The following is a 22,379-nucleotide window of genomic DNA, read 5'->3' on the forward strand; positions in this document are numbered from 1 at the left end:
TTATTTTGAAATAACTATGACATAAAGTTACACTTTACTATTGTAGAAACATATGTGTTTACCACAATTAAGACTATGTAGCCCATAACTAAACAAATATAGCCCTGTTTAGAGAATGACCCTTCATTTCTCTCTCATTGGGAGCCCCTGCTGTAGAGCTGTGATCACCGACCTTTCCCCTCCTGTCGGGGCGAGCGCGGCGCCCCGGCAGCGTTCTCCGCCTTGGCCAGAAGGAAAGGAGCTTTCATGCGAGGCACCTTGGGAGAGGAGTCGGGCTTGCCGCCTGTGGGACTGCACCTCAAAAAGGAGCAAGAGAGTTTTGTTGAATACAACCTCCTGTGACGCAGAATGTGACAGTAAAAGTAGAGCGCGGATCTCACCTCTGTTTCCTGTAATCGTTCAGTTTCTTACTAATCAGCGCCTGCCTGGAGATGCCGAGCTCCTGAAATAGACACAGATATCCACCAGTCACAACGCTGGAAACACCCTCTATAGTGAAAAAAAAAACAACAGGACACTTTTGAGAGGTGAAAGGGAGTGGAGCGCCGTCTAACCTCGCTGTCCGTCTTGCTGCTCTCCCTGATGACCTTGATCCAGTCCAGCATGTCCTCCCTGTCCTCGGCCTGCAGCAGGTACTCGCAGAAGTCCTGCGTGGTCAGGCGCAGCGCGTGCTTGCGCTTGGTCTCGCTGTAGGCGATGTCCACCAGGCAGCCGCGGATGCTGATGGGCTGCTCGTCCTCGGCGCCGCCGCCCAGGGTGGCCCCGCGGAGGACCGCCTCCCGCTTGTCCTTGTAGAGGAAGAGCGAATGGGAGCGCAGCACGGAGAAGACCCGTTTCCACGGACGCATGCCGCTGCCCACCTTCTGTGGCACCAAATTCAGCGGCGGAGAGAGGAGGACAGTAAAATGTGAGGAGACAGATTAAGAAGCAACCAAGTTGAAATTCTAAGTCCACAATCCAACCGAACCAATCACAGACTGCATGTCGTCGTTTTCCACCAATCCCAGTTCTAAAAGAAACGACGAGTCGGTGCCCACGTTCAATTCACAAAAAAAAGGATTGAGAAATTGATATAAACATAATTTTGGGTTCTCCCTGTATTATATGATGCCTTTCTATTTCGTTCAATAACATGAAAATACAAGAATGATGAGCTGAAAGAAGAGATGTAAATATTGGGGTACAAGTCGAAAAAACTGCAACAGTGAACCTCGCCGGCCATCTTGCTAAAAGATTCGCTTAATACATGATTAATAAAAGGAATAAGAAACGATGCAGAAAATGATGCACTCCAAATGTCGTTATCCAGTCACACTGGAAAAGGGAGAGAGCTGCCTCGGGACAAAAATTCCCCACAGGACGTGGAATCAAAACGTCTCCGGTCATTCTTTCGCCCACCTTGCCCTTCTCGGTGAGAATCTGTTTGAAGTGCAGCCATCCCTCTCGTCGCACGTCGCTGTAGGTGATGTTTCCCAGCTCGGAGGTTGAATGGCGTTTGGAGCGCACTTCCTCCGCCGTCCCCAGGTTTTCCAGGGACTGTAACCCCACAAAATCAAGTTAACATCTCAGCACAATAGCCTCTATGTTTTATTAATTTTTTTGTTTTTTTAAACCGCAACGGACTCCATCATAGAGTGTGATCTACTGTTGAATTCAATCTCATGGTCAGTGTTCAGGGAGACCTACCCCGACAGTAAAGAAACTCTTGACCCTTTTTGGCAGCCTTCTGAAGGGAGGAATGACACAGAAAACACTGATCAGGGCAACTGTTCCAAAAATAACGAGTGCACATGTTAAACCAAGGGTACCCTCGTCCACGTGCACTCACGAGAAGACGCGGCCCTCCTCCCTGAAGCTGTTCAGTCCCTCGTCGCACGACTTGGAGCGCTCCGTGGTGATGGCTAGAAGATAGGAGGAACGACGACTGGATTTAATATCGCCTGATCAGTGACAGGATGAGTGAGCGAGAGAGGTGGGACAGCGAGGAGAGAGAGAGAGAGAGAGAGAGAGAGAGAGAGAGAGAGAGAGGGAGAGGGAAAAAAAAAAAAATGAAAAAAGGAGAAGAAGAGAAGAATGTTGATGTAATGCCAATCACCGGCGTGTTGGGTTAGACAAGGGCGGAGGGAGAAGGGGCGAAGGTGGAGCTCGGTGGGTGGGTGGACGACTGAGCGAGTGAGGTGAGAAGGACAGAATGCGCGGAGACGGACTGGCGTCCTACATCACGGGTGACTTTGTGCAGAGGTGGCGTGCATGTGGAGAGGCCTTGAGCGTGGCATGCGTTTGGGGCGCCGTGCAAAGCCGTCTGAACTCCGAGCATCATGCACTAGTCTGTCAGGACCACGATGGTATTGGGCAGGATCTCACCATTTCATTCAATTTCGAACGGGTCACGATACGGTTCTATATCCAAAAACATTTTGTACATAATGAGAGCGGCTACCATCTTCTGAGTATACCATCTGATGTGCATTCCAAAACATTTTTGCGGCGCAAATACAGTCCAATAAAAAATGGTAGCATAACCTCCAGGAAAAGTTTAGGATTGATTCGTATTTTTTTTACCCAGCCCAAACCATTACGGCCCTAGAAAAACCTTAAGTGTAACGTGGAGTGTACACCCCTCTTTGTATTGGGCATGCAAATTAAAAAAAAATAAAAATCCAAATGAAACAAAACCATGCAAAGCATGTATCTACAAAATCCTTGGAATCCCCGGAGAACAAGCAGCTCGTACAACCTACAAACCTGCATAACCCCCCTCCCCTCGATGGCGGACAAACAGGACGTTTCTACATCACACGTCAACGACACAGATCAAACATTGTTCCGGAAGAGCTTCATGCAGAGAGAGTTCGGGCGGTTTGCTAAAAAGTCGCAAGAACTGCCGCGCCCGCATGGGGCGGCGGGGCCCCGGCGCGAGTCTGGGCACTCACTGCAGTCATGTGAGAAGAGCCTATCGAGGGGGAAGGTGAAGGTGGGGGAGGCGGGGCTAGTGACCACAGCAGGGGCCGAGCTCATGCCGCTGGACACCACGGAAGACGCCGGCACGTGGCGCGCACGCAAGTCAGCACTGGGGCTGGTCGGCTCATCTGTAGGGGGACGGGGTTGGGAGAGGGGACAGCACCGGGAAGGGAGGGGAGAGGTGGGGGCGGGGGTTGTTAAAAGGGAGGAAGGGAATCAGGAGATAAGAAGGAAGGAGGGGGAAATGGAAGAGAGGGGGGTGGGGGGGTTAGATGAAAAGAGGAGGCTAGAGGAGGACAGTCAGTAAAATAAATTAAAAAAAAAAGGCCCGATGGGGAGATCGGGCGCTCGCCGACCGCAACGTCGGAGATGCTACAACCAGTCGCGCCGTGCAATATTTAAGATACTTCTTTGCCTCCCGGTGAGAAGTCCATGAAGGTCAACGGCAAGACAAGCACCTATAACCAGTTTCAAACCAGTTGACGACGCAAATACCGCTCAAACCCAGAACGGAGCTGTTGTGAAATGGAGACAAACTGACAAACCTGCAATGAGTCTAAACAGGCCCCCGAGGAGATAAGACCTGATCCAGTTTAAGCTGCAGCGCCGTAGCCGCCTGCCGCGAGACGCGCCTCCGAAGGAAACAAGGCGGATGTTTCTGACAGGTAGCGCGTGCCGGCACGGGGTTTCACTTCTTTCATGAAATGTCGTCCATGACTGTCCGAGAGCCGTGCGACAGATATGAACGTAGTAAATTGTTGCGGTGCGCGGCGAATACCACAACATCGGATGATTTGTACATTTTTGCACATTACAGATGACGTCTGCTGGCGTCGCCTCTGGATAGTGCACGAATCCGGAAACTAAAATTGCATGAATTAATAATTCAACTGTTGCAAACGACAGGACAGGATATGAAACTGCCTCACACGCCGGCGCACAAACACGGCCACCCTCACGTCATGCACGATTACCTTGTGTGGAGGAGTCCACACACACACACACACACACACACACACACACACACACACACACACACACACACACACACACACACACACACACACACACACACACACACACACACACACACTCATTTCCTGCCTGAGCGGGAGGATTAAAGAACCAGCCATTATTTGCATAGAGCGAGGAGAAGCAGGATTTGTCAGTGACATTTGAAACCGCTGGCTGCGAGGCCGGCGCTCCTCACACCGCCCAACAGAGGGCAGCACTGCTTCATTCTCTCAGAGCTTTAAGAGGCTTGAACGATTCTGGCTTACTCACTGGGGTCCAGAACCGCCCTCGCACACCAACATGAAGGCCTGGCCTTTTGAAAACGCACGCCGCGTCGTCGCAGGATCTGTTTTATTTTTAATTCATCGCACAGCGCTCATTTCTTTTGAATTCAATATGCAGTGCATTTAGTCTCCCTCAACAACAATCCTCCTTGACCCCCTGCCTGCACACCTGTTCCCGAATCCCGCATCCCTTGTAATTCCTCACTTTTCCATTTCAATTCAATTTGGTCTCGCTCACCACCTTTCAATTCTCTTGTTTTTCCGTCTCCATCTCTGCCATTTTTAATGCCTTCTCAAGCCCTAACCCTCTTTCAATAAGGCTCATTTTCTCCTACTTGGAAAAAAATAAAGAATGGGGGGCAGATCTAGGATGTGGAATCTGCCTCTTTACGGCAAGGACCAGAAATAGCAGCGCTGTGGCTTTAACAAAGGCCATTATTACCAAAGGCAGAGGAGACCAAAGCGTGAGCTCGCTCCCTCCAGAAGAGAGCTGTACACATCAGCCTGCTGTTTATCATTTTCCACCTCTCTCTGCAGCAGACTTCATTATCTCAGCAAGATGGAGATCAATCCAGAGAGAGAGAGAGAGAGAGAGAGAGAGAGAGAGAGAGACAGAGACAGAGCGACGGAGACGAGGAGAGCCGGAGAGGCAGGCAGGGAGGTAAACAGAGCGGGAACAAGTTAAAATCGACCTCGAGACAAAAAGGAAGAAATCAAAAAAAAAAAAAAAAAGAGGAAGCGGAGTGAAAATAAAAGCAAGGGAGATATAGCAGGAAATAGAGGACTGGAGCCAGAAGAAGAGAGAGAGGGAGAGAGAGAAAAGGGGTGTGCGAGATGGGGGGGGCGCGGACGGACTAATTTGGTGGCCAGAGGAGATGAGAGGCCTTGGTAGAAAGACAGATGTTATTGAGAACAGACAGTAGGCCTCGGATCCGGTCAGGCTGACCGTTGTGTGAACAGTCCAGCCAGTAAAGAGAAGAGGGGACCCCCGTCAGCCCCCCCCTCCTTCAATCTTTCACTGGAACACAATAGCGGCATTGAGGACAAGGAGCTCCAGTGGCGCTGGCGGGGCACAGCTGAGTGTTTGGGCCCCCACACTGTTCAGCGATAGTTGCCCAATACCTTCCGGCGACTCCATTCTCAGTTTCGGGCTTCTGTGCCTCGCAGACAACGGAACGACAGCCATCCATAAAACAATGTCCTCAAAACAGGCAGTGATTGGATGGCATCTCCGTCAGGGACAGACAGATAGAGGATAGAGAGATGGAAAAGAGAGAGAAGACGGTACAGAGTTCCTGTCTAATGGGAGAGACTAGCCTAGTTTCTGCCTTTGGTCATTAAACGAGTCCCAGCCTGTAGCCGAAACGAAACTGCGTAGTTTCACTTCATTCAACTCAAAGGTTCCAGTCAAGAACGAGCCTTGCAGTTTTACAGATCCGTGACACTTCTCTTGTTTTAAAAGAGTAGTCGTCTGTTCTTTCCGCAGTGCAGTATGCGTTTTGTTCTGCCTAGTTATTTACCAACATGATCACCGTCAGGAACACATGATAATCTGTTCTAATCTAGATGAGGAGTTCTCTTGAGAATGTGAGCAAACTGCAAAAACAAAGCCTAACCTGCCTGGCTGGATGCTTCTGCCTTATTTTGCACAGCGATCCATTTCTAGACCGCTGTCCATTTTGAGTGATACCAGTGTCCTTTGTAAGGCCTTTTTTTTTTCTTTTTCCATTAACAGAAGAGAGGACAAGCTAGGACATGAATACAGCGAGTGCTGCTGACGCAAACATGCACAGCATACTGTACATAGTCAGTCCATGGAGGCTGCTAACGTACATACCTTCCTACTTGCATCTCACAGTCAAAGTGTTGAATGCGTTGTTCATAATGAAATTAAATACATTTCCTCTTTTTGAGATAAAAAAAAAATATATTTATAGATACTGTATGCAGTATATATATATATATATATATATATATATATATATATATATATATATATACACACTGTATATACAGTGTACACACACACACACACACACACACACACACACACACACCAGGAGTCTGACATGAGCAGCAGTTTGCCATCCTGTCAGACTTGCTCATTTGCTGGTGAAAAGATGTGTGAGACTGTTGGAAGTGCCAGTATTACCCAACACACACACACACACACACACACACACACACACACACACACACACACACACACACACACACACACACACACACACACACACACACACACACACACACACACACTTATACTAAATAGTATTACTTATAATTAATGGTAACCACCAAACTGTTGATTGGTTGATTAGTGAGTTGGTTAGTGACTTAGAAGGGATAAATGTGTAGGATAAATGGAAAGCAAATAATAAAATGAATGGATGAATGGATGAGGGTTTGTCCTTACCTATAAAGGGTATGGAGGCTAGCGAGTCTTCTTCTAGGGAAAGTGTGGCTAAGTTTCCATTTGCTTTGCGGGGAGCAGCCCCTCCCGTGGATTGGGGGATGGGGATCGGCTCCTGGGGCTCAGGGGAAAACAAGTCGGGCTCCAGCCCGTCCAGTGGGAGTGCGTAGTGCGGGTGGCGCATGGCGTGGGCATTCCTCCGCCCGGTGGGAGGTTTCTGCCTCAGCACCACTTCCTGGGTCTGGGCAGACACTTCCGTCTGCCCTTCACCAGAGCCAGAACCCGACCCCGACCCCGAGCCTGTGTCCCTCTCGTGGTTGGTGGGCCGGTACGCTCTGTCCTGGGGCTCGGGCATCGTGGAGGCCAAGGGAGAAGCTGTGGAGTTGGAAAGAGGTGCGGGGGTTCCCTCTGGAGGGCTAATTTTTGGCGTGTTCCAATTGAGGTGAGGGCCAGAGTAAGATGGGTCCCTGAAGGAGTGGGCCTGTTGCATAATGCGGCCCGTCTTGCGGTAAAAAGAGGGGCTGTAGCTGCGGTATCCCACCAGCTGGCCATCCATGCTCTGTCCCGAAGGCAGACGCCAGCTCTGTGGAGTCGCCTGCTGGGGCTGGGAGTGGGTTGGCGTGTGGGTTTGAGGGTGGTGTTTGTGATGAGACTGTGCTTGTCGAGACATTGGAGGAGCCTGACCTGAAGCGTAATGGCTACCTTGTCTCTGGTGAGCATCCGGTCTTGGTGGAGGCTGAGGGGGCTGCTGGGGCCAAATGTGCCTCTCCAGAAGAGGTGAGACCAGCCCAGACACAGTCTGGTCCAGCATCTCTAGCGAGCGGCCGTACGAACGGTCGTATTGGGCCAGCAGGTTCTCAGAGCGCGTTCGGGCATAGTTGGATGCATGGTGGCCGCTGTTCGGTGCCCCCTCCCACTCGCCATAGGTCCAGTAAGGGTCTCCTTGGGGCCCTGGTCCTGATTGCTGCAGTAGCAGTAGCGTATCTTGCGAGGCGCTGTGGGGCCAGGCGCCCGTCTGCTGGTGGTGCCTCCTGGTCTCACCGAGCCGGTCCTGAGAGTAGCTGCGGTGCCGCGTCTGTATGCGCCGCCCCGAGCGCTCTGGTAGCTGGTTGTAGTACCAGTCGGACAGCGCCCGCTGGCAGTGGTCGGTGCGGCTGTGGCTGAGCTGGGGTGGAGGCGGGGGCTGGGGTGGGCTGCCCCAGGCCTGCTTAGACCTCCATGGCTGGGCCTGGGAGGAGCCCACAGCGCTGTTGTTTGGGTAGTGGACCTGCAGCGGGCTGGATAGAGGACCCCCTGAAGAGGAAGAGGAGGAGTAGGAGCGACCCCTGGCCTGTCCTTGTGGCTGCTGGCTGGTCATGCCGTACTGGATCTCCTCGGTGCGGTGGGCCGGGCTGCTGTGGCCCACCCCGCCTGGTTCTCCTGCCCTGCTCTCCTGCCAGCTGGCCGGGCTGCCCACAGCAGAACGGTTGTCCAGCGGGGAGGAGGGGCTCGGCCAGCGACTCCAGTTATCCAGCTGGTTCTGGCCCATAGAGACAGACAGAGGCGCTCCAGCTGGGGGCTGGGACTTGGTACGCGGGTAACACAGGGGAGGCGGTGTCGGTAGATTCTTGGCTCCCCCTGAGTAAGGCTCGTTGCCCTTCAGGTAGGCATCCTGAGAGTATGCCTGCGGAAGAGGGATGGAGGTGAGACAGAGGCATAATGAGAGGAAGGCTAGAAGACTGTGTGCGATTGTGCTCGAAAGAAGAGAAACATCAGCCGAGATTAAAATATCCATCCTCATGCTGGAGAGTACGGATTGTCAACAGGACTCAGAAAACAAAATTTATAACAGTGCTTCACACAGCACTACATTACCAAACATTTCCAACTGCAGAATTGCCTCGCTCAGCTCAGTCGCTTTGCAACAATTCGTCCCAGGGGCCTCTGCTCTCAGCACAAACAGTGAGCTAGCAAAATAAATTAGGAGCTGCCCTGAGCAAAAGCCAGAGCACTCAGGTGAAAAAAATGCATGTCTACATTACGTCCCACATACATGTACATGCTGTACTGTTTATAACATGAACCATCTATCTATCTATCTATATCAAATAAAATAAAGATTCAAACTGTCTATCCACCTACCTACAAACCTACCTATACAGAATACTAACTAACTTGGGACAACAATTGGCAACCAACTAACAATCAGTTTTGCCACTCCCATTAATAAATATATTCAAATAAAAAAGGCATTTGGAGAATTGTTTACCTAAATGTTCTAGGCCATCCGACAGAGTCTGGGAGCTTCGTGGAAACCACACAACATGGTTGTAGTCAACACAAACAGAAATGAGGACAGGAGGAGTATTCACACTGCACCGCTTCGCCCTGTGCAAATAACACTTTCCCTACATCTATGTACTTTTCGCATACAAACTTTTCCTCTAAAACACACTTTCTTAGTTTTCCTCTCCTTTCTTCAGCCCCGTGTTTGTGCCGATCCTCTCGTTCTCTCCCTCCTCTGACTCTTCCAAAACTCCCTCTCTCCTCCCCCTGCATCTCCCCCTCACTCCACCCTGTGGGAGCACGAAGGGAGGCGCACGGCTGATGATGTCATGCTTGGAATGCAGCAGATAGAGGCGTGCGGGGAGGAGCGTGAGGTCGGAGGAGGGGAGAGGAGTGGGCTCTGGCATTAGGGGATGGCAGAGGAAGTGTTTGGCCCAGTAGCGATGGTAGCGGTTTGAACAGGGTGGTAGAAGGGACACTTGCGTAGCTTTGGTGACCCGGACCAGAGGCCTAGAGTGAAATATGTGCCGGCGTGGCTGCTGTGTAATGGGAGAGGCCGGCCTGTGCATGTCTGGTCATGTGAGCGAGCGGTGGAGAAACTTGTACACTAATGAAAATGTGTGCGCCGGGGGGTGTGACTGAGCATGAATGCTGCTATTCCACTCGTGCTTTGAGGGCTAATATTGAGGTTTATTATGAAAGCATGATCCAATTAAAGCCTTTCTGAGTCATTCTCTAGTCATTATCTCAAAGAATCTCTGCATTCTTAAACGATTACAGGAAATGCCCGGATTGAACTGCAGACCAATGCAGGGTAACATCCCCTTTTATGTTTTTGGGAAGCCGATAGGGGAATTCAATTCCACATAAACCCTTTGTGTGTGTGTTTGCATATTGCATCCATGCACAAGTGTGTATCTGTAAATGATGTGTGGGTGGGTGTGTGTGGGTGCGGTGGTTGGCACGTTTGATTGTTTATTTGAGGTGAAAAATCTCATACTCACACTTACCAGCTGCAGCACATCTTCATCTTTTGGCATAATGGAGAGCTCCAACACGCTCTCACTGAAGGAAGAGGGAAAGGGAGGGGGAAAAAAATGAGACAGGCAAAAAAGAGAGAGAGAGGTCAAAACAAAGAGGAGGTGAAGAGGAAAAAGGGAAAAATGTTTTGCACAGCAACAGTTAATACAACCTACTTTGGGTCCAGGGAAGTAATACTAAAAACAGTGCTGAAAAATGAATTATTAAACAGCATTATCAGCATATCAACAGCATTTTCCCCAATTTTTTCCTTTTTCAGTTGTAAGAAAAGCAATATTAGTATTTAAGCGAGCAATAAATATGTGTTTTGCACAAGAAATAAACATACAATTAAATCACGGGACAACTGAGTAGATATACCAAACAGAGAAGGCGTCGTGATTTGAGCAGCTCTCACCTGTTCTGGATGAGGGCTATCACCTGAGAGTATGTTTTTCCCAGAATGCTCTCCCCGTTGACCTTCACCAGCCGGTCCCCTGCGACGTACATACCCAAAGTCACGCGCGCTCAAATCTGCGCCACATCAATAAGGACTGTACTCAACAAACACTCAGGCTCACGCCACAAGTAATCACGAGTTCTGGTTTTCTTTTGAATTTACACACGCTCGAATATTCACAATCTGTGTCTCTCTACGCAGTCTTAGCGTGTGCGGTTATGTTGTGTATGTTGTCGTGCGTTGTTCTGGATGCGCCAGTCTGTTTGCACTGTTGTGTGTGATTGTTCGGCGCAAGTACTCAGTGTGGTTTGGAAGGGTGGCCCGGAGAGGAATGCTGCCCTGCTCAGGTGGCAAGACGCAACAGGAACACTGCACTAGCTCAGTCACATTCATGCGCTTTTCAGGATTTGATTTGACATACCGGTATATTGACTCCACCTCTGTTTGCATTGGCGTCACAGAAGTAGTAATAAACTGAATACTTTTACTAAATACTACTACAATAGAGCCGACAGAGTGACACTTTACAGAGTGAATACATGTGAATGTTTAATAATCGATAAACAACAGACTTTCCTGAGCTTTAATCAAACAGTGTTGCACAACAGCAGAAACCACCACAGTTAGGGGTGGAGAAGTAGAATAGCAGTACCATTTGAACAAACTATCATCTTATACACGGTAATGTAAGTGTAAGGATTTTAATTGCTGTCTGCCACCATGATAACACCTCCAGTGATTTGTGTTATTTCCGTTATTTGGGGGCAATGAAGCAAGCAGCCTTTGTCATATGAATTCAATCGAGAAGACAGAGGTGCTGGAGCCAAAACCGTAACCTGACACTCTGGATCGTGACAGAAACGTCTTTTCATCAGCCCCCTCCATCTCTCCCTACATATCTGATGTTTGAGTGTTTCCCCTCCAGTCTTCCTGTAAGATTTCCATTGCAAATCAGTGTTCTTGTTCTATTGTTGTTCATGTTCCTCCACCCCCTGCCCCCCCGACCCAAGCTCTTTATATCTTTCCTCTACCTGTGCACAGCCCCGCCTGGTGGGCTGGTCCCCTCTCCCTCACATTCTTCACAAATATGGTGTCCATTGGCTCCAGTCGACTTCTCTGAAACCCTGGGAGACAGAAATAAGAGAGATTCTGCCTTGAATAAAGCAATTACACACACACACACACACACACACACACACACACACACCTGTGCGTAATCACCGGGTGTCGTGACATTTCACTGCATATATGTACGACCGTATGTGTATGTATGTAACAAATAATCTCTTGAACTTGAACTTGAACACCTTTACTTTCATTAGAATTTTTGAAATAGAAGTGACTTCAGAATTTGGGGTGCAGTGCTGCGCTACATCCTGCAGGTGGAGCATTGTGGCTGCAGAGGGAGGCCGTGTACACAGAGCGGTGACATCACAGTCATCCCACTGTGCTGATATAAAGTGAATATGGCGAGAGAAAAATGAAAAGCTTACCCTTCCCATTCCCGTTCTCCTCATCCTGCAAAAGAAACAGAAACAATATTGAAGGAGGAGATCTGCTTGTACTGGCAGACATGTTTGCATTGCGCGCGCGTGCGTGTGTGTGTGTGTGTGTGTGTGTATGTGTGTGTGTGTGTGTGTGTGTGTGGAGAGTACTTTCAACGTGTTCTTTCAGTCATTTAAATTCCACAAAGGGTTTTATTTTACGACCTTCCTCACATGCCAGTGACCACGCCGGTATCACCAGCATTTCACAGGAAGCACAGGATATCACCAGCCAGGCCTCTCCGAGACAGACGTGTTTGTCTTCATGAGCTCTTTATTGTTGCAGGACAATCGAAAGACACACGCTGTGTCTTTCGATGTTCAAGTGTGTGTCTTTCAATGTGTTTAAGAGCTCTTCATTTTCCAAGCACAGGTGAATGTAGCTAAATGCAGTGTGTGTGTGTGTGTGTGTGTGTGTGTGTGTGTGTGTGTGTGTGTGTGTGTGTGTGTGTGTGTGTGTGTGTGTGTTTGTGTGTGTATGCCTTTCAGGTTACACTGTCTGCAGAGAATGATGATGTCATATGTCACAGACTAAAGCAAACACACACAGCTGCATCTACGCGCGCGCGCACACACACACACACACACACACACACACACACAGCTGAGTGGACAGTTTGCGGTGGGGGGCTTTAGGCTGCGCTGAGTGGGCTCATTCCTGGACCCAGAGACAATGCTGGGGGGTTTACAGGCAGAGAAAGGAGTGCTGCCCACCCCAGAATAGTTAGAAGCTTGGGACAATCCCCAAACTACCACCCGTCTGACCACATCCAAGATGGAGGGAGAGAAAGTGCAGTGTCTGGACACAGGAGGGAGAGGGAAGGTCCGCCTGGGTCAGGAATGTCAGGAAAGTCCCTGGAGAAGAGTCATGGGAGCCTCCTTCAGTCAGCCCCCCCCCCCACCCATTGGGTCTCTGATAAGTGAAACCTTATCAGGGTAATTTCTAAGATTTCTCTGAGTCTTTTTCCGCATGAACAAGGGAGTTCTGTGGCTCTAAATGCCCATGCACCACCACTCCAGCGTGTTACACCGCCCAGAGGAGAGGAGGCATTGACATAGCTAGAGCAATGGGCTCTGACAGCAGTGGGCCTGTTGTTCTCCGGGTCGGGTTGGTACCGCCTGGCTGTCGGTGAGTGGTACCAAGCTACGACAACAGAGCCCATTGAATTTGCATTTTTTGTCTGCAGCCGCCACTGGGCTGGGGTGAGAATGGCGGGGGGGGGGGGGGGGGGGGGTAATAAAAGGAGCCTTGTTTCAATCGGCCGACCCCCGCCTCACAGCCCCCCCGAATATCTCCCAATGTCACATCTGTGGCCCCAGCGCCAACTGATCGCTCACTGGCATTGGGCGGATTATGCTGCTCCAAAAACCTCACTGAGAGAACAAACACAAGGCATGTGATATGATTTGGTTAAACAATGGGAGTGAATAACAGGTTTTTTCTTCAGCGGAAAGGAGGGTACGAGGCCATAATGTTACGTTTCTCTCCACAGACAGCGTGTCGAGTTATTTTGATTTGCCTTTTCCTTTCGATACTCCTCTGTCTTGCCCATAACTTGAACTGCTTACATTTGTGTTGTCCATGACAACCTAGCTGCTACTGTTGCTGGGTTCTTATCTTCACTCTGGATCCTAATCCTGTTGACTGTCACAAGTCTAGCTCCTCAATAACACCTTAATTGGCTTGGTATTTTCTCTCTGTCCCTTCTTCTGTCGACTGACCTGCTATTCTCCCTTTCTACGTGTGTGTTTTTTGCAAGTTCAGTCCTGGTGACCTTTGGCTAGGTGTTAGTCGCTTTATCTCTGAGCTCTCATTGGTTCCGCACCACGGCTGCGGTGGAGAGGCTTTCGGGCCCACGCTGTTCTCACCTTGAGGCTGGTGTGCAGGGCGGACTCTGGAGGGTAGACGATGAAGTGCCGCAGCGTGAAGCCGAATCCCTGCGAGTTCTTCCGGAGGACCAGCGTCCGGGGGCCCTGCCAGCCCCCGCCAACGCCCTCCCTTCTCGGCCCTGTCGCCATGGCTGGCCGGGGGTTGTCACTTGTTGAGGACAGACCATCCCGCCGCCCCTTACCCTGAAAACACATATAGAGAAGAACAGTTTAGAGAGCAGGCTCATCCTTTGGCACGGTCGGTAACATTCCAAGAGCATGTACACAAAACGCTAATTTCTGTATTACAGATGAAACATTTGTCCAGGTGAAACACATGAAGTATTTCCTTGAAATTATTAAACAAGGCTCACTTCAATGAAGCTCCGACAAAACAATGGTGATTTTAACCACCAAAAATTAAATTAGTGACTTCTCCGTGAATGTCACATTTGTGGGTGTCGCTCACAGGCCAAAACCATCCCCAGTAGAACAATAGCCCATTGACCATCAGGACCCAGTTCCAGGAAGGGCCCTGTTCTACACAGGGCAATGGGCAACTGGGGGATGGGATAGGTGCTAGGAAATAAAGAAAACAGAAATGATCTTCACAACCGCATGCAACCAGTCAGCATCGATGTCAGTCTTGTTTCAACCCTGAAACGTACCATCGGTTTGATTTTCTAACTGATAGTGATACCACTTCTGACTCATCTCTGACTGATGCAGAGTTCAGACTACATCATTCTGGTCTGATTTTCCACTCGCTGACAGGATTTTGGAGATCGCAAAGCCCCAGATCGGAGGCAAATCATAGCGCGCTCCCGTGAGCGACAAGCTCGTGGTGTGAACTCCTCACAACGCGATCCGACTGCTCGATGACAGCTTGCAGATGCTGGAGAGAGATCAAGCAGGTTTAATACCTGGTCGTGTCTGGATCGAGTCAGGAGAGACGCAACGAACAGCCAATGAGAGCACATACGGAGTGAGGGGGAGGGGAGGAGTCCAGGAGAGATGGAAGTTCACCGGAGCAGCGGCCAGAAACACACAACATACCTATTTTACTTTTCTTCGCTAGGTTTTGAATATATTTCCTGCTTTTATTGTTGTTGTTTTATTTTTTACAGTGATCAAGAATGGAATAAAAAAAAAATAATAATAATCCTGTCCCGTGCGCGGTATCGCATCATTTCCGGTGTCACTTCTTGCGTGTTTTTTGGTCACAAAACGTAGTTTGGAGACCGGACAGACTCGGCGGGGATTTCTCCTGGTGAAAGATCTTTTGATGTGTGACTGTCTGCCCTTTCGCTGATCAGTCATGTAGTGTGAAACCACAATGATGTCAAGATTCCCGATCACAAGACAGAAAGTTGTGTAGTGTGAACAGTACAGTGATCTGACGACTTGGGTCAGTTGTGTAGTGTCTCAATGGCGTAAGGGGCTGAGTAAACAGCCCAGTTAGATTAGCCAACAGACCCAACTATCACCCTGGTGCCACCCTTACGACCCACATCTGTGAGTCAAACACACCCACCTGACCAAATAGGCGGGAAAGAGGGGGAGGTGGAAAATGGCGGTGGGGTAATGATTGTGCGTCCCAGAGGTCAACACTTCTGTCTAAGAAAATAATTGAATAAAACATACAGTATATGGTGTACTTATAAAGTTAAATTGGCTGTTTGCATGAGGTTTAATTCTACTGCAAAGGTGAACATGTCTCACAAGCACAGCGGTGACATGGCAGCACAACAACAGGAAGTGGCAGCTCTAGAGTGGGAAGTGTGGTAGCACCGCAGGGAGGGATAACCAGATGCTCATAGCACCTATAAATAACTTGATACAGGAGTATCACAAAGAGTTAATTCCATTCCGTACAGCCCCCCCATTTCCCCCCTCTCCTCCTGTCTCAATTGACTTTCACCAGGCATTTTCTTAAACGTGTGTTTTTCCTTTCCTATACATACCATAAATCTCAGACGAGGCCCAAGGCTACAGATGCAGCTCGACAGTCTGAGCTTACAAAATGAAATATAAGCCTTTACCAGTCTGCTGAAAGCTATGCGGCTTGGGCCTGTAATGTGGCAGTAAAAAGAAGTGCATGAAAGAGTGAATGGGGGCCCAAATTAAAGCAAAAAAAAAAAAAGAAAGGCAGAGAGGAAAATATGGAAAGGAAATGAGTAAGGGGGTAACCGATGGAAGAGGCAGGATGAATTCCTGGGAGGGAGCGGTTTGGCTCAGGCATGTTGAAACACACTTTTCAACTGGCAGAAACTTGGGGGTGGGGGGGTGAGGTGGGGGTGTAGAGAGTGAGTGAGCAGAGGAGAGAGAGAGAGAGAGAGAGAGAGAGAGAGAGAGAGAGAGAGAGAGAGAGAGAGAGCGAGAGCGAGAGAGCCATGGAGGAGCCAATGAGAGACAGGATCCAACACGCCAGTTTGGACCACACGGCCCCTCCCGGCGCTGAGAATATCAAACCCTGTGATTACCCAAAACACACAGGGCCGACTGGGTCCCTCCGAGCCAGCACCGTTTCCCCAACTCAGCTCCTCGGCAGAATGTGGGATGTATGGGTCTGCCTGGCTGTTCTGTCACATCAGCTACAAGCAGCCTTTCCTCCTCCCGAACCAGGGTCAGAAATCTCCGACACCTCCAATATCCACCTTTCACATATACTCATCCGACACCTTGAAGTAAGCCAATTCATCCATCCATCCACTGACTTTTGGCTTTTATACGAGATGTATGCTGGCCCACTCCAGCCAACTTGACTCACAGTTTAAACAACAAGGCATTTGGAAAATTCTTTCTGTGGGTTATGGTCAAAACTTCCTCGGGCGACTTACCAGCACTCTTAAAGACATGGAGACCTCTCTGTTGTTACAATGTGAGAGGGAAACTGTTCCCACTTGAATCTACTCCTGGCGGAGCTTCCGATGAAAGTCCCCTGACGCTCTGAAATCTGAACTCATCACCGCACAAACTCAAGCATAATAGCGATTCCACTTCCAGAATATAATTAGCATCTCAGAGGAATTTAAATTACAATGTCATAGGGAGAAACACTGTTCTCTGATCATCTCCTCCCACTCTCTCTCAGAGAGCATACCGTTGGGGATAGATGAAGAAAAAAGGAAATGGTGACCGCTGGTAAAACATTGGAAAGTAAAGACTACAGTACATGTTGTGTATGTCTTTTGAGAAAGTTATATGGCCAATCAAGCGATGGTACAGTTTAAACATCTATGTGACGGAGGATAATGGCCATGATTTCGAAATAAGTGGCATTGTTGCAAGAAAATGTCAAAACTATTAAAAGGTCCAAATAAAAACATTAGATATTCATTTTTCTGTTTCTGTGAAAAAAAAAAAAAAAAAAAAAAAAACAAGAAGCATTTTTTGGACAAAAACCATTTAGTTCAGAGCGGTCACAATTATTACATAATCATCTGATCGCAATCATTTGTGACTGATCATTTAGTAAAAATCATTACATTCCACAATCATGTTTCCATCGAGATTTAATGATATTTTTAAGCCAAAGTTATAAACGTTCCAACAAAGATAATACGCAAATATAGCTGTAGTTTTCAGAGTTCTCGTAAAACGCAACGAAAATGCTATTTCCGTTTTCAAAAAACGAATATAAACTAAAACTAATGCCAACCCGTGGAACAATTGAAGACAGTTCAATCAAACGTGGTCCTATGTGAAATACCCCCCAGGCAGCAATGCACGTGGTCCTGTTTAGACGCAGCAATTTGTTCTCCTGCCAGAGTTGAGCCGGTGTCATGCGGCGGAAAGCGCCAAGATAACAGACCTTGGGACTACCGACGCAAATGACAGTTTTCCGGGTTCCTATGGAACACAGCATCACTTGCTGCTGTCTTACGTCTCTATCTGCCGGAGATCCTGAGTGGAGCAACCAACACACACCAATGGAGTGGAAAGTGGGCGCAGCATCCCATGTGAAAAGCCCCCCAGAGCCACACCCTGCACATATATAATGAGGATCAAACTGGGAACACAGCATGGGTGGACAACTCTGAATACAAATGTCTTGCGAGAAATGGGAAATTAAGGGGTCCAGTTGCTAAATATGCATTTTGCATTAATTGAGTTGGGGCCAATGAACATGATTTACTTTACAATATTTACACTATTATGATACTATAATAGGCTCACAGTTGGTAGTGGCTTAAAATGAACAAACAAGAGAATTTAATTGATAGCAATTATTTTATGGCAATTCATTGTCAACTCAAACTTCACAATCACGGGAGCCCTAATGCTATGACCACTACAGTGATATCAGTATACGTTAGAACCCACATTATGGGTCTGTCAGTGTATATGTCGTCTACGGGAAAAGAGTGGCGAGAGGTATCAGGCCCGTCTAGACCCGTCATTCTGCTCGACCTCCCAGCAGGAGAGAACAATGCCCTTTCAAACAGCTGAGGGCTGCAACCTGTTTGAAAAGTGGAGCTTTAGAGGGGGCTGCAAACGCTGACAAGCCTTTAATCCAGGGAGCCATGGACTGTCTGCACCAGCAGCCCAGAGTCGACGGGAGGAAAAGGAGTAGGAGACGGATAGACAGAGAACGAGAGAGCGAGAGAGAGAGAGAGAGAGAGAGAGAGATAGAGAGAGAGAACTGAGAAAAGCGTAATCATCCCATATCTGAGCTATGAGCATCAGACTCACCAGCCGCATAGCGGACGTGCTGCGCCACCTCCGTCTCCGAATGCATCCTACCTCCAGGGGACCGACATGTAACTCAGGTATAGCTCACATCTAGGCGTCAAGAGTACGCTCAAGCAGATCGTAAAAAGCAAGATCAATGGACCAAATGCCTGCCCAATGTTTTGGGAGAGGAGGTTCTGAACACATGTTAAAAGAACAAATAAACACACACACGAGTGCAGGTTAATAAACATACCACTTCCATTTACATAACAAGCCTATTTATCATCCATGCACACATCCTAGTGCATGAGTGGGTGTGTGTGTGTGTGTGCGTGTGGGTATGAGTGTGTCTGTGTGAGAATGTGTGCACACAGTTGTGTATATATGACCATGATTGCTGATAAACCTGTTCAACTCCCTTCAGACAGATAGGTCGGCTGACAGTTAATGATGTCATATCAGTTAAACAGGGTTTTCAGCTCGACAACACCAAACACTAAAACTGCGCCACCCCTCACCCCGACATCGAAGATTACACACCCTGCAGTGTTTCCTGGAGGCATTTGCCTTATTTTTGGCAATTTGTGGTATCGTGGGATATGGACGGTACGATGCAACATTCGATCTGATCCTGAGCCCTGTCTATCAACATTTGGGATTCAGGGTCAACAAAGTAGATCTGTGTGTTTAACTGATCAGTGTTTGGTTTAGAAGAGTGAGCGTTGGTATTGCAGCTTTAGTATGACTTCATAAAACAGTTAGTGGGTTACTTGCATTGGCAAAAACGCAGTATTAAACACTAAATTCAGGATATATCGCTCTCTATTTCCAAACCACACCTCATCCTAACTGTAGAGTAAAGAGTAAACAACCGTATCCATGTGAGCCAAATGCTGGGCACAGCTGTGTCCGTACACCCCGTTTCTCTCTCCCCCTTCTCCCTCTCTCCAATGCTCACATACCTTACGGATTCAGTAAGGTATTTCTCAACTGAGTCACAGAGAGATGGGCTGGAGGGTAATGACAAATATGGAGGGAGAGAACAAGAACAATTAACATGCCCCACACACACGCACACACACACACACACACACACACACAAACACACACACACACACACACACACACACAACATATGGGTGAGTGATTCCCTGAATTGTGTGGGAATGGGGGGGGTGTTAGCCGTCCCGCATTTTTGCCTCCTTCCCTTCTCTAAAGGTGCCACTTTCCCCTGCTTTCGTCTGTTTTGAGCCACTACTAATTAGAAACCCGCTCGCAGGGGAAAAATAAAAACTGTCAATAGTCCTGAAATTTTGTAACAGGAACTTCTTAAGAATTGCTGGCTCTTTCTAAAGTAGAACACCGTTTATCCAATCCTCAATTATCCCAACTTACTGGTCAATGGAAGTTACAATGGCAACAAGCAAACTATATATGACTATTCAATTTAACATTAGAAATGTAAGTTTTGCTGGATGTTGAGAAGTTATTTTTTTCTGACAGCTTAATGTATTGACATTATGATTAAATAAATTAAGTTAAATAATAGTCAGTAAATAGTCTTGGGTATTCTGTTGTTTCTTTGTGACGAATTGTAAATCAAATGTATTTGTAGACCAGTAGAGAACTACGCCATGCTACATGATTAAATGAGAGCTTCAGGTATACATGAACCTATTCAAAGATGAGGATCACCACATGGACCTCGCACACATGCATTGGGGGTAATGTAAACAAGGCCACCAGTCGTGGCACAGGGTCGATACTAAGACGGGGAGGCGTCTTCTTACCCTGGGCTGATGGGAGTGCTGTGCGACCTCGCTGGGCTGACCGTGCCCGCCGCCCACAGGCATGCTGGGGGATGCGGGTGAAGGCACGGAGCCCGCGGCGCTGCGCAGCACCGCCAGCCAAATACAGCGGGGCTCTGGGGAGCTACAGTCCACCCCCACCGGATTCTGGAAGCTCCAGTCGGACCCCGCGGACGCAGGGCAGGGGAGCATAGCAGCAGGCATCGGGGCACGGGGTCCACTCACACCGGCATCTTTTCCCAGCCACATGGGCCACGCACACACCCGTACCAGGACCTACACAGGCTGCAGACGGTGTCTTGACAGTCACACAGCTGATGCAATTATCCCAGAAAAGCCAAAAGCCACACATCCAAGGAGAACTTCGGACTTAAAAAAATTCTCTCAGAGCTTTTCCGTCACGTCGTTGCCAAATTCTCCAAAAAAGGTCTCCATGACTTCCCACTAGTTCCACATCCGAGTCAGTTGCTCCTGACGCAGCGGAACTCCAAGTTCTCCAAGAAAGTCGGACACACACACACACACACACACACACTTGCTGTTGGCAGAGGTTGGTTCAGCAGGCGGCAGAAGGCATGGCAGACAGACTCCTGGGCAGCAGATGTAAGTGTGTGTGTGTCGCTGGCACGTAGGTGCTGGTGGTTGCTAAAGACAGACGGACTGCCCGGCTGGCAGACTGAATGGCTAGGGACGTCTCTCGCGGTGGCGTATGATGATGTTCTGCATACAAAGCCATTCAGTCAAAAACACACATCACTCTCGCTCTCTCTTCTCCCTCCCACTCTCTCTCTTTAACTGTTTTTCTTCTTCCACGCTCTCTAACCTTCCTTCTCCAACTGTTTTGCCAAAAAAAAAATCCAGTCTCTCTCCCTCTGTTTCTCTCTCTCTCTCTCTCTCCCTCTCTCTAGTAGGTTTTCTCTTCTCACATCTATCGCCTATTTGAAATCCTCGCTCTGCCTCTCCTCCACTATTTTACTTTCAGTTCCTTCCTTTTAACCCAAAAAAGTCAGTTGCTTTATCAACATTCCGGTCCATCAGTTAAAACAAACTGGTTGTTTGAAGACACTAACGCAGGTGCTCCCATCCAAACACTCAGGGCCCCCACCCGCCACCCTACCGCTGGCCCCCGTCAGCTGTAGTTTTGGCGGTCCAAATGGAGGTGTATCCTCGAGGCTGCCGCTGCCGCTGGTTTGAAAAGCCTCTGCTCGTTCCGTCAGGGTTTGGGATCCTCTCCTCTCTATGTGTATGTAGAGAGGCTGGTGGCATATGGGGGGTGGGGGGTGGGGGGTGGGGGTGGGGGGGTAGATGTGTGTCCGTGTTACAGACACAGTGACAGGACTGTGATCCCTGCACACAGCAGCTCCACAAAGCCACCTCCCCTCCCATCCACTGCCCCTCCCACAGACAAAAAAGGCCAATTCCAACACAAAGAGAAAAGAAAACATTCGCTTCTCTCCGCTGTCTCCTCTTTCTCTCCCGCTACTGCCACCACCAAGGAGGGAACGAGAGATGGAAGACCATATGGGAAAAAACAGTGCCGCAAAAATAGAGGGGGAAGGTGAAGGAAAAGGGAGAGCAACAGGTGCCCGCCTCCACCTCTATACTGCTTAAAATAAAACGGATGCCGCTGGATGTGGATCTTACCCGTTCACCCCTTCCCTCTCTCTCCGTGGTGCCCTTTGCGTCTTTCTCAGACACACAAATACACCTTCAGAATTCTTCTACTGCAAAACCTTCACACATTAGCTCAAAATGAGTCAATGACATGCCCCACCCCAGCAGAGTTCGCACCAAACAGACAGCGCTCCTGGGTAGGTGTGAGAGTGCAAGCAGGTGACCATGTTGCTGCACTAACCCGCTCATCACTGTGGAAACACCTTGCGTCCGTTACCGGTGGGTTAGACAGGTTCCACCTGCCGAACAAGAGAGCGATTGCCAACTCGACCAGAGAGGCCCATCGTGCACATGCGCACACGCACACGCAGCTTTATTTTGTCTAATAAGACGTTATAAATAACACACAAGTGTGTAACAGCCAGACTGTGAAGTTGTGGAGTAATTTAT

At 48.8% G+C, this 22,379-nt stretch overlaps 1 protein-coding gene across 1 annotated transcript in view; it reads right to left on the bottom strand.

The window, feature by feature from the left end:
• Nucleotides 1-22,379, bottom strand: part of arhgap23a (Rho GTPase activating protein 23a) — a 52,135-nt gene that overhangs the window by 6,969 nt on the left and 22,787 nt on the right. Inside the window, exons 2-14 of the mRNA XM_080009190.1 lie at nt 13,831-14,034; nt 11,911-11,935; nt 11,449-11,541; nt 10,376-10,454; nt 9,948-10,002; nt 6,676-8,335; nt 2,934-3,089; nt 1,829-1,940; nt 1,687-1,726; nt 1,399-1,536; nt 555-863; nt 381-442; nt 173-291 (exon numbers count right to left, since the gene is read on the bottom strand). Of these exons, the coding sequence (XP_079865316.1) occupies nt 173-291; nt 381-442; nt 555-863; nt 1,399-1,536; nt 1,687-1,726; nt 1,829-1,940; nt 2,934-3,089; nt 6,676-8,335; nt 9,948-10,002; nt 10,376-10,454; nt 11,449-11,541; nt 11,911-11,935; nt 13,831-14,034 (3,052 nt within the window). The remainder of the gene's footprint in view (nt 1-172; nt 292-380; nt 443-554; nt 864-1,398; nt 1,537-1,686; nt 1,727-1,828; nt 1,941-2,933; nt 3,090-6,675; nt 8,336-9,947; nt 10,003-10,375; nt 10,455-11,448; nt 11,542-11,910; nt 11,936-13,830; nt 14,035-22,379) is intronic.

The sequence above is a fragment of the Zeus faber genome (genome assembly GCF_960531495.2).
Source record: "Zeus faber genome assembly, chromosome: 11".
Taxonomy (NCBI): Eukaryota; Metazoa; Chordata; class Actinopteri; order Zeiformes; family Zeidae; genus Zeus; species Zeus faber.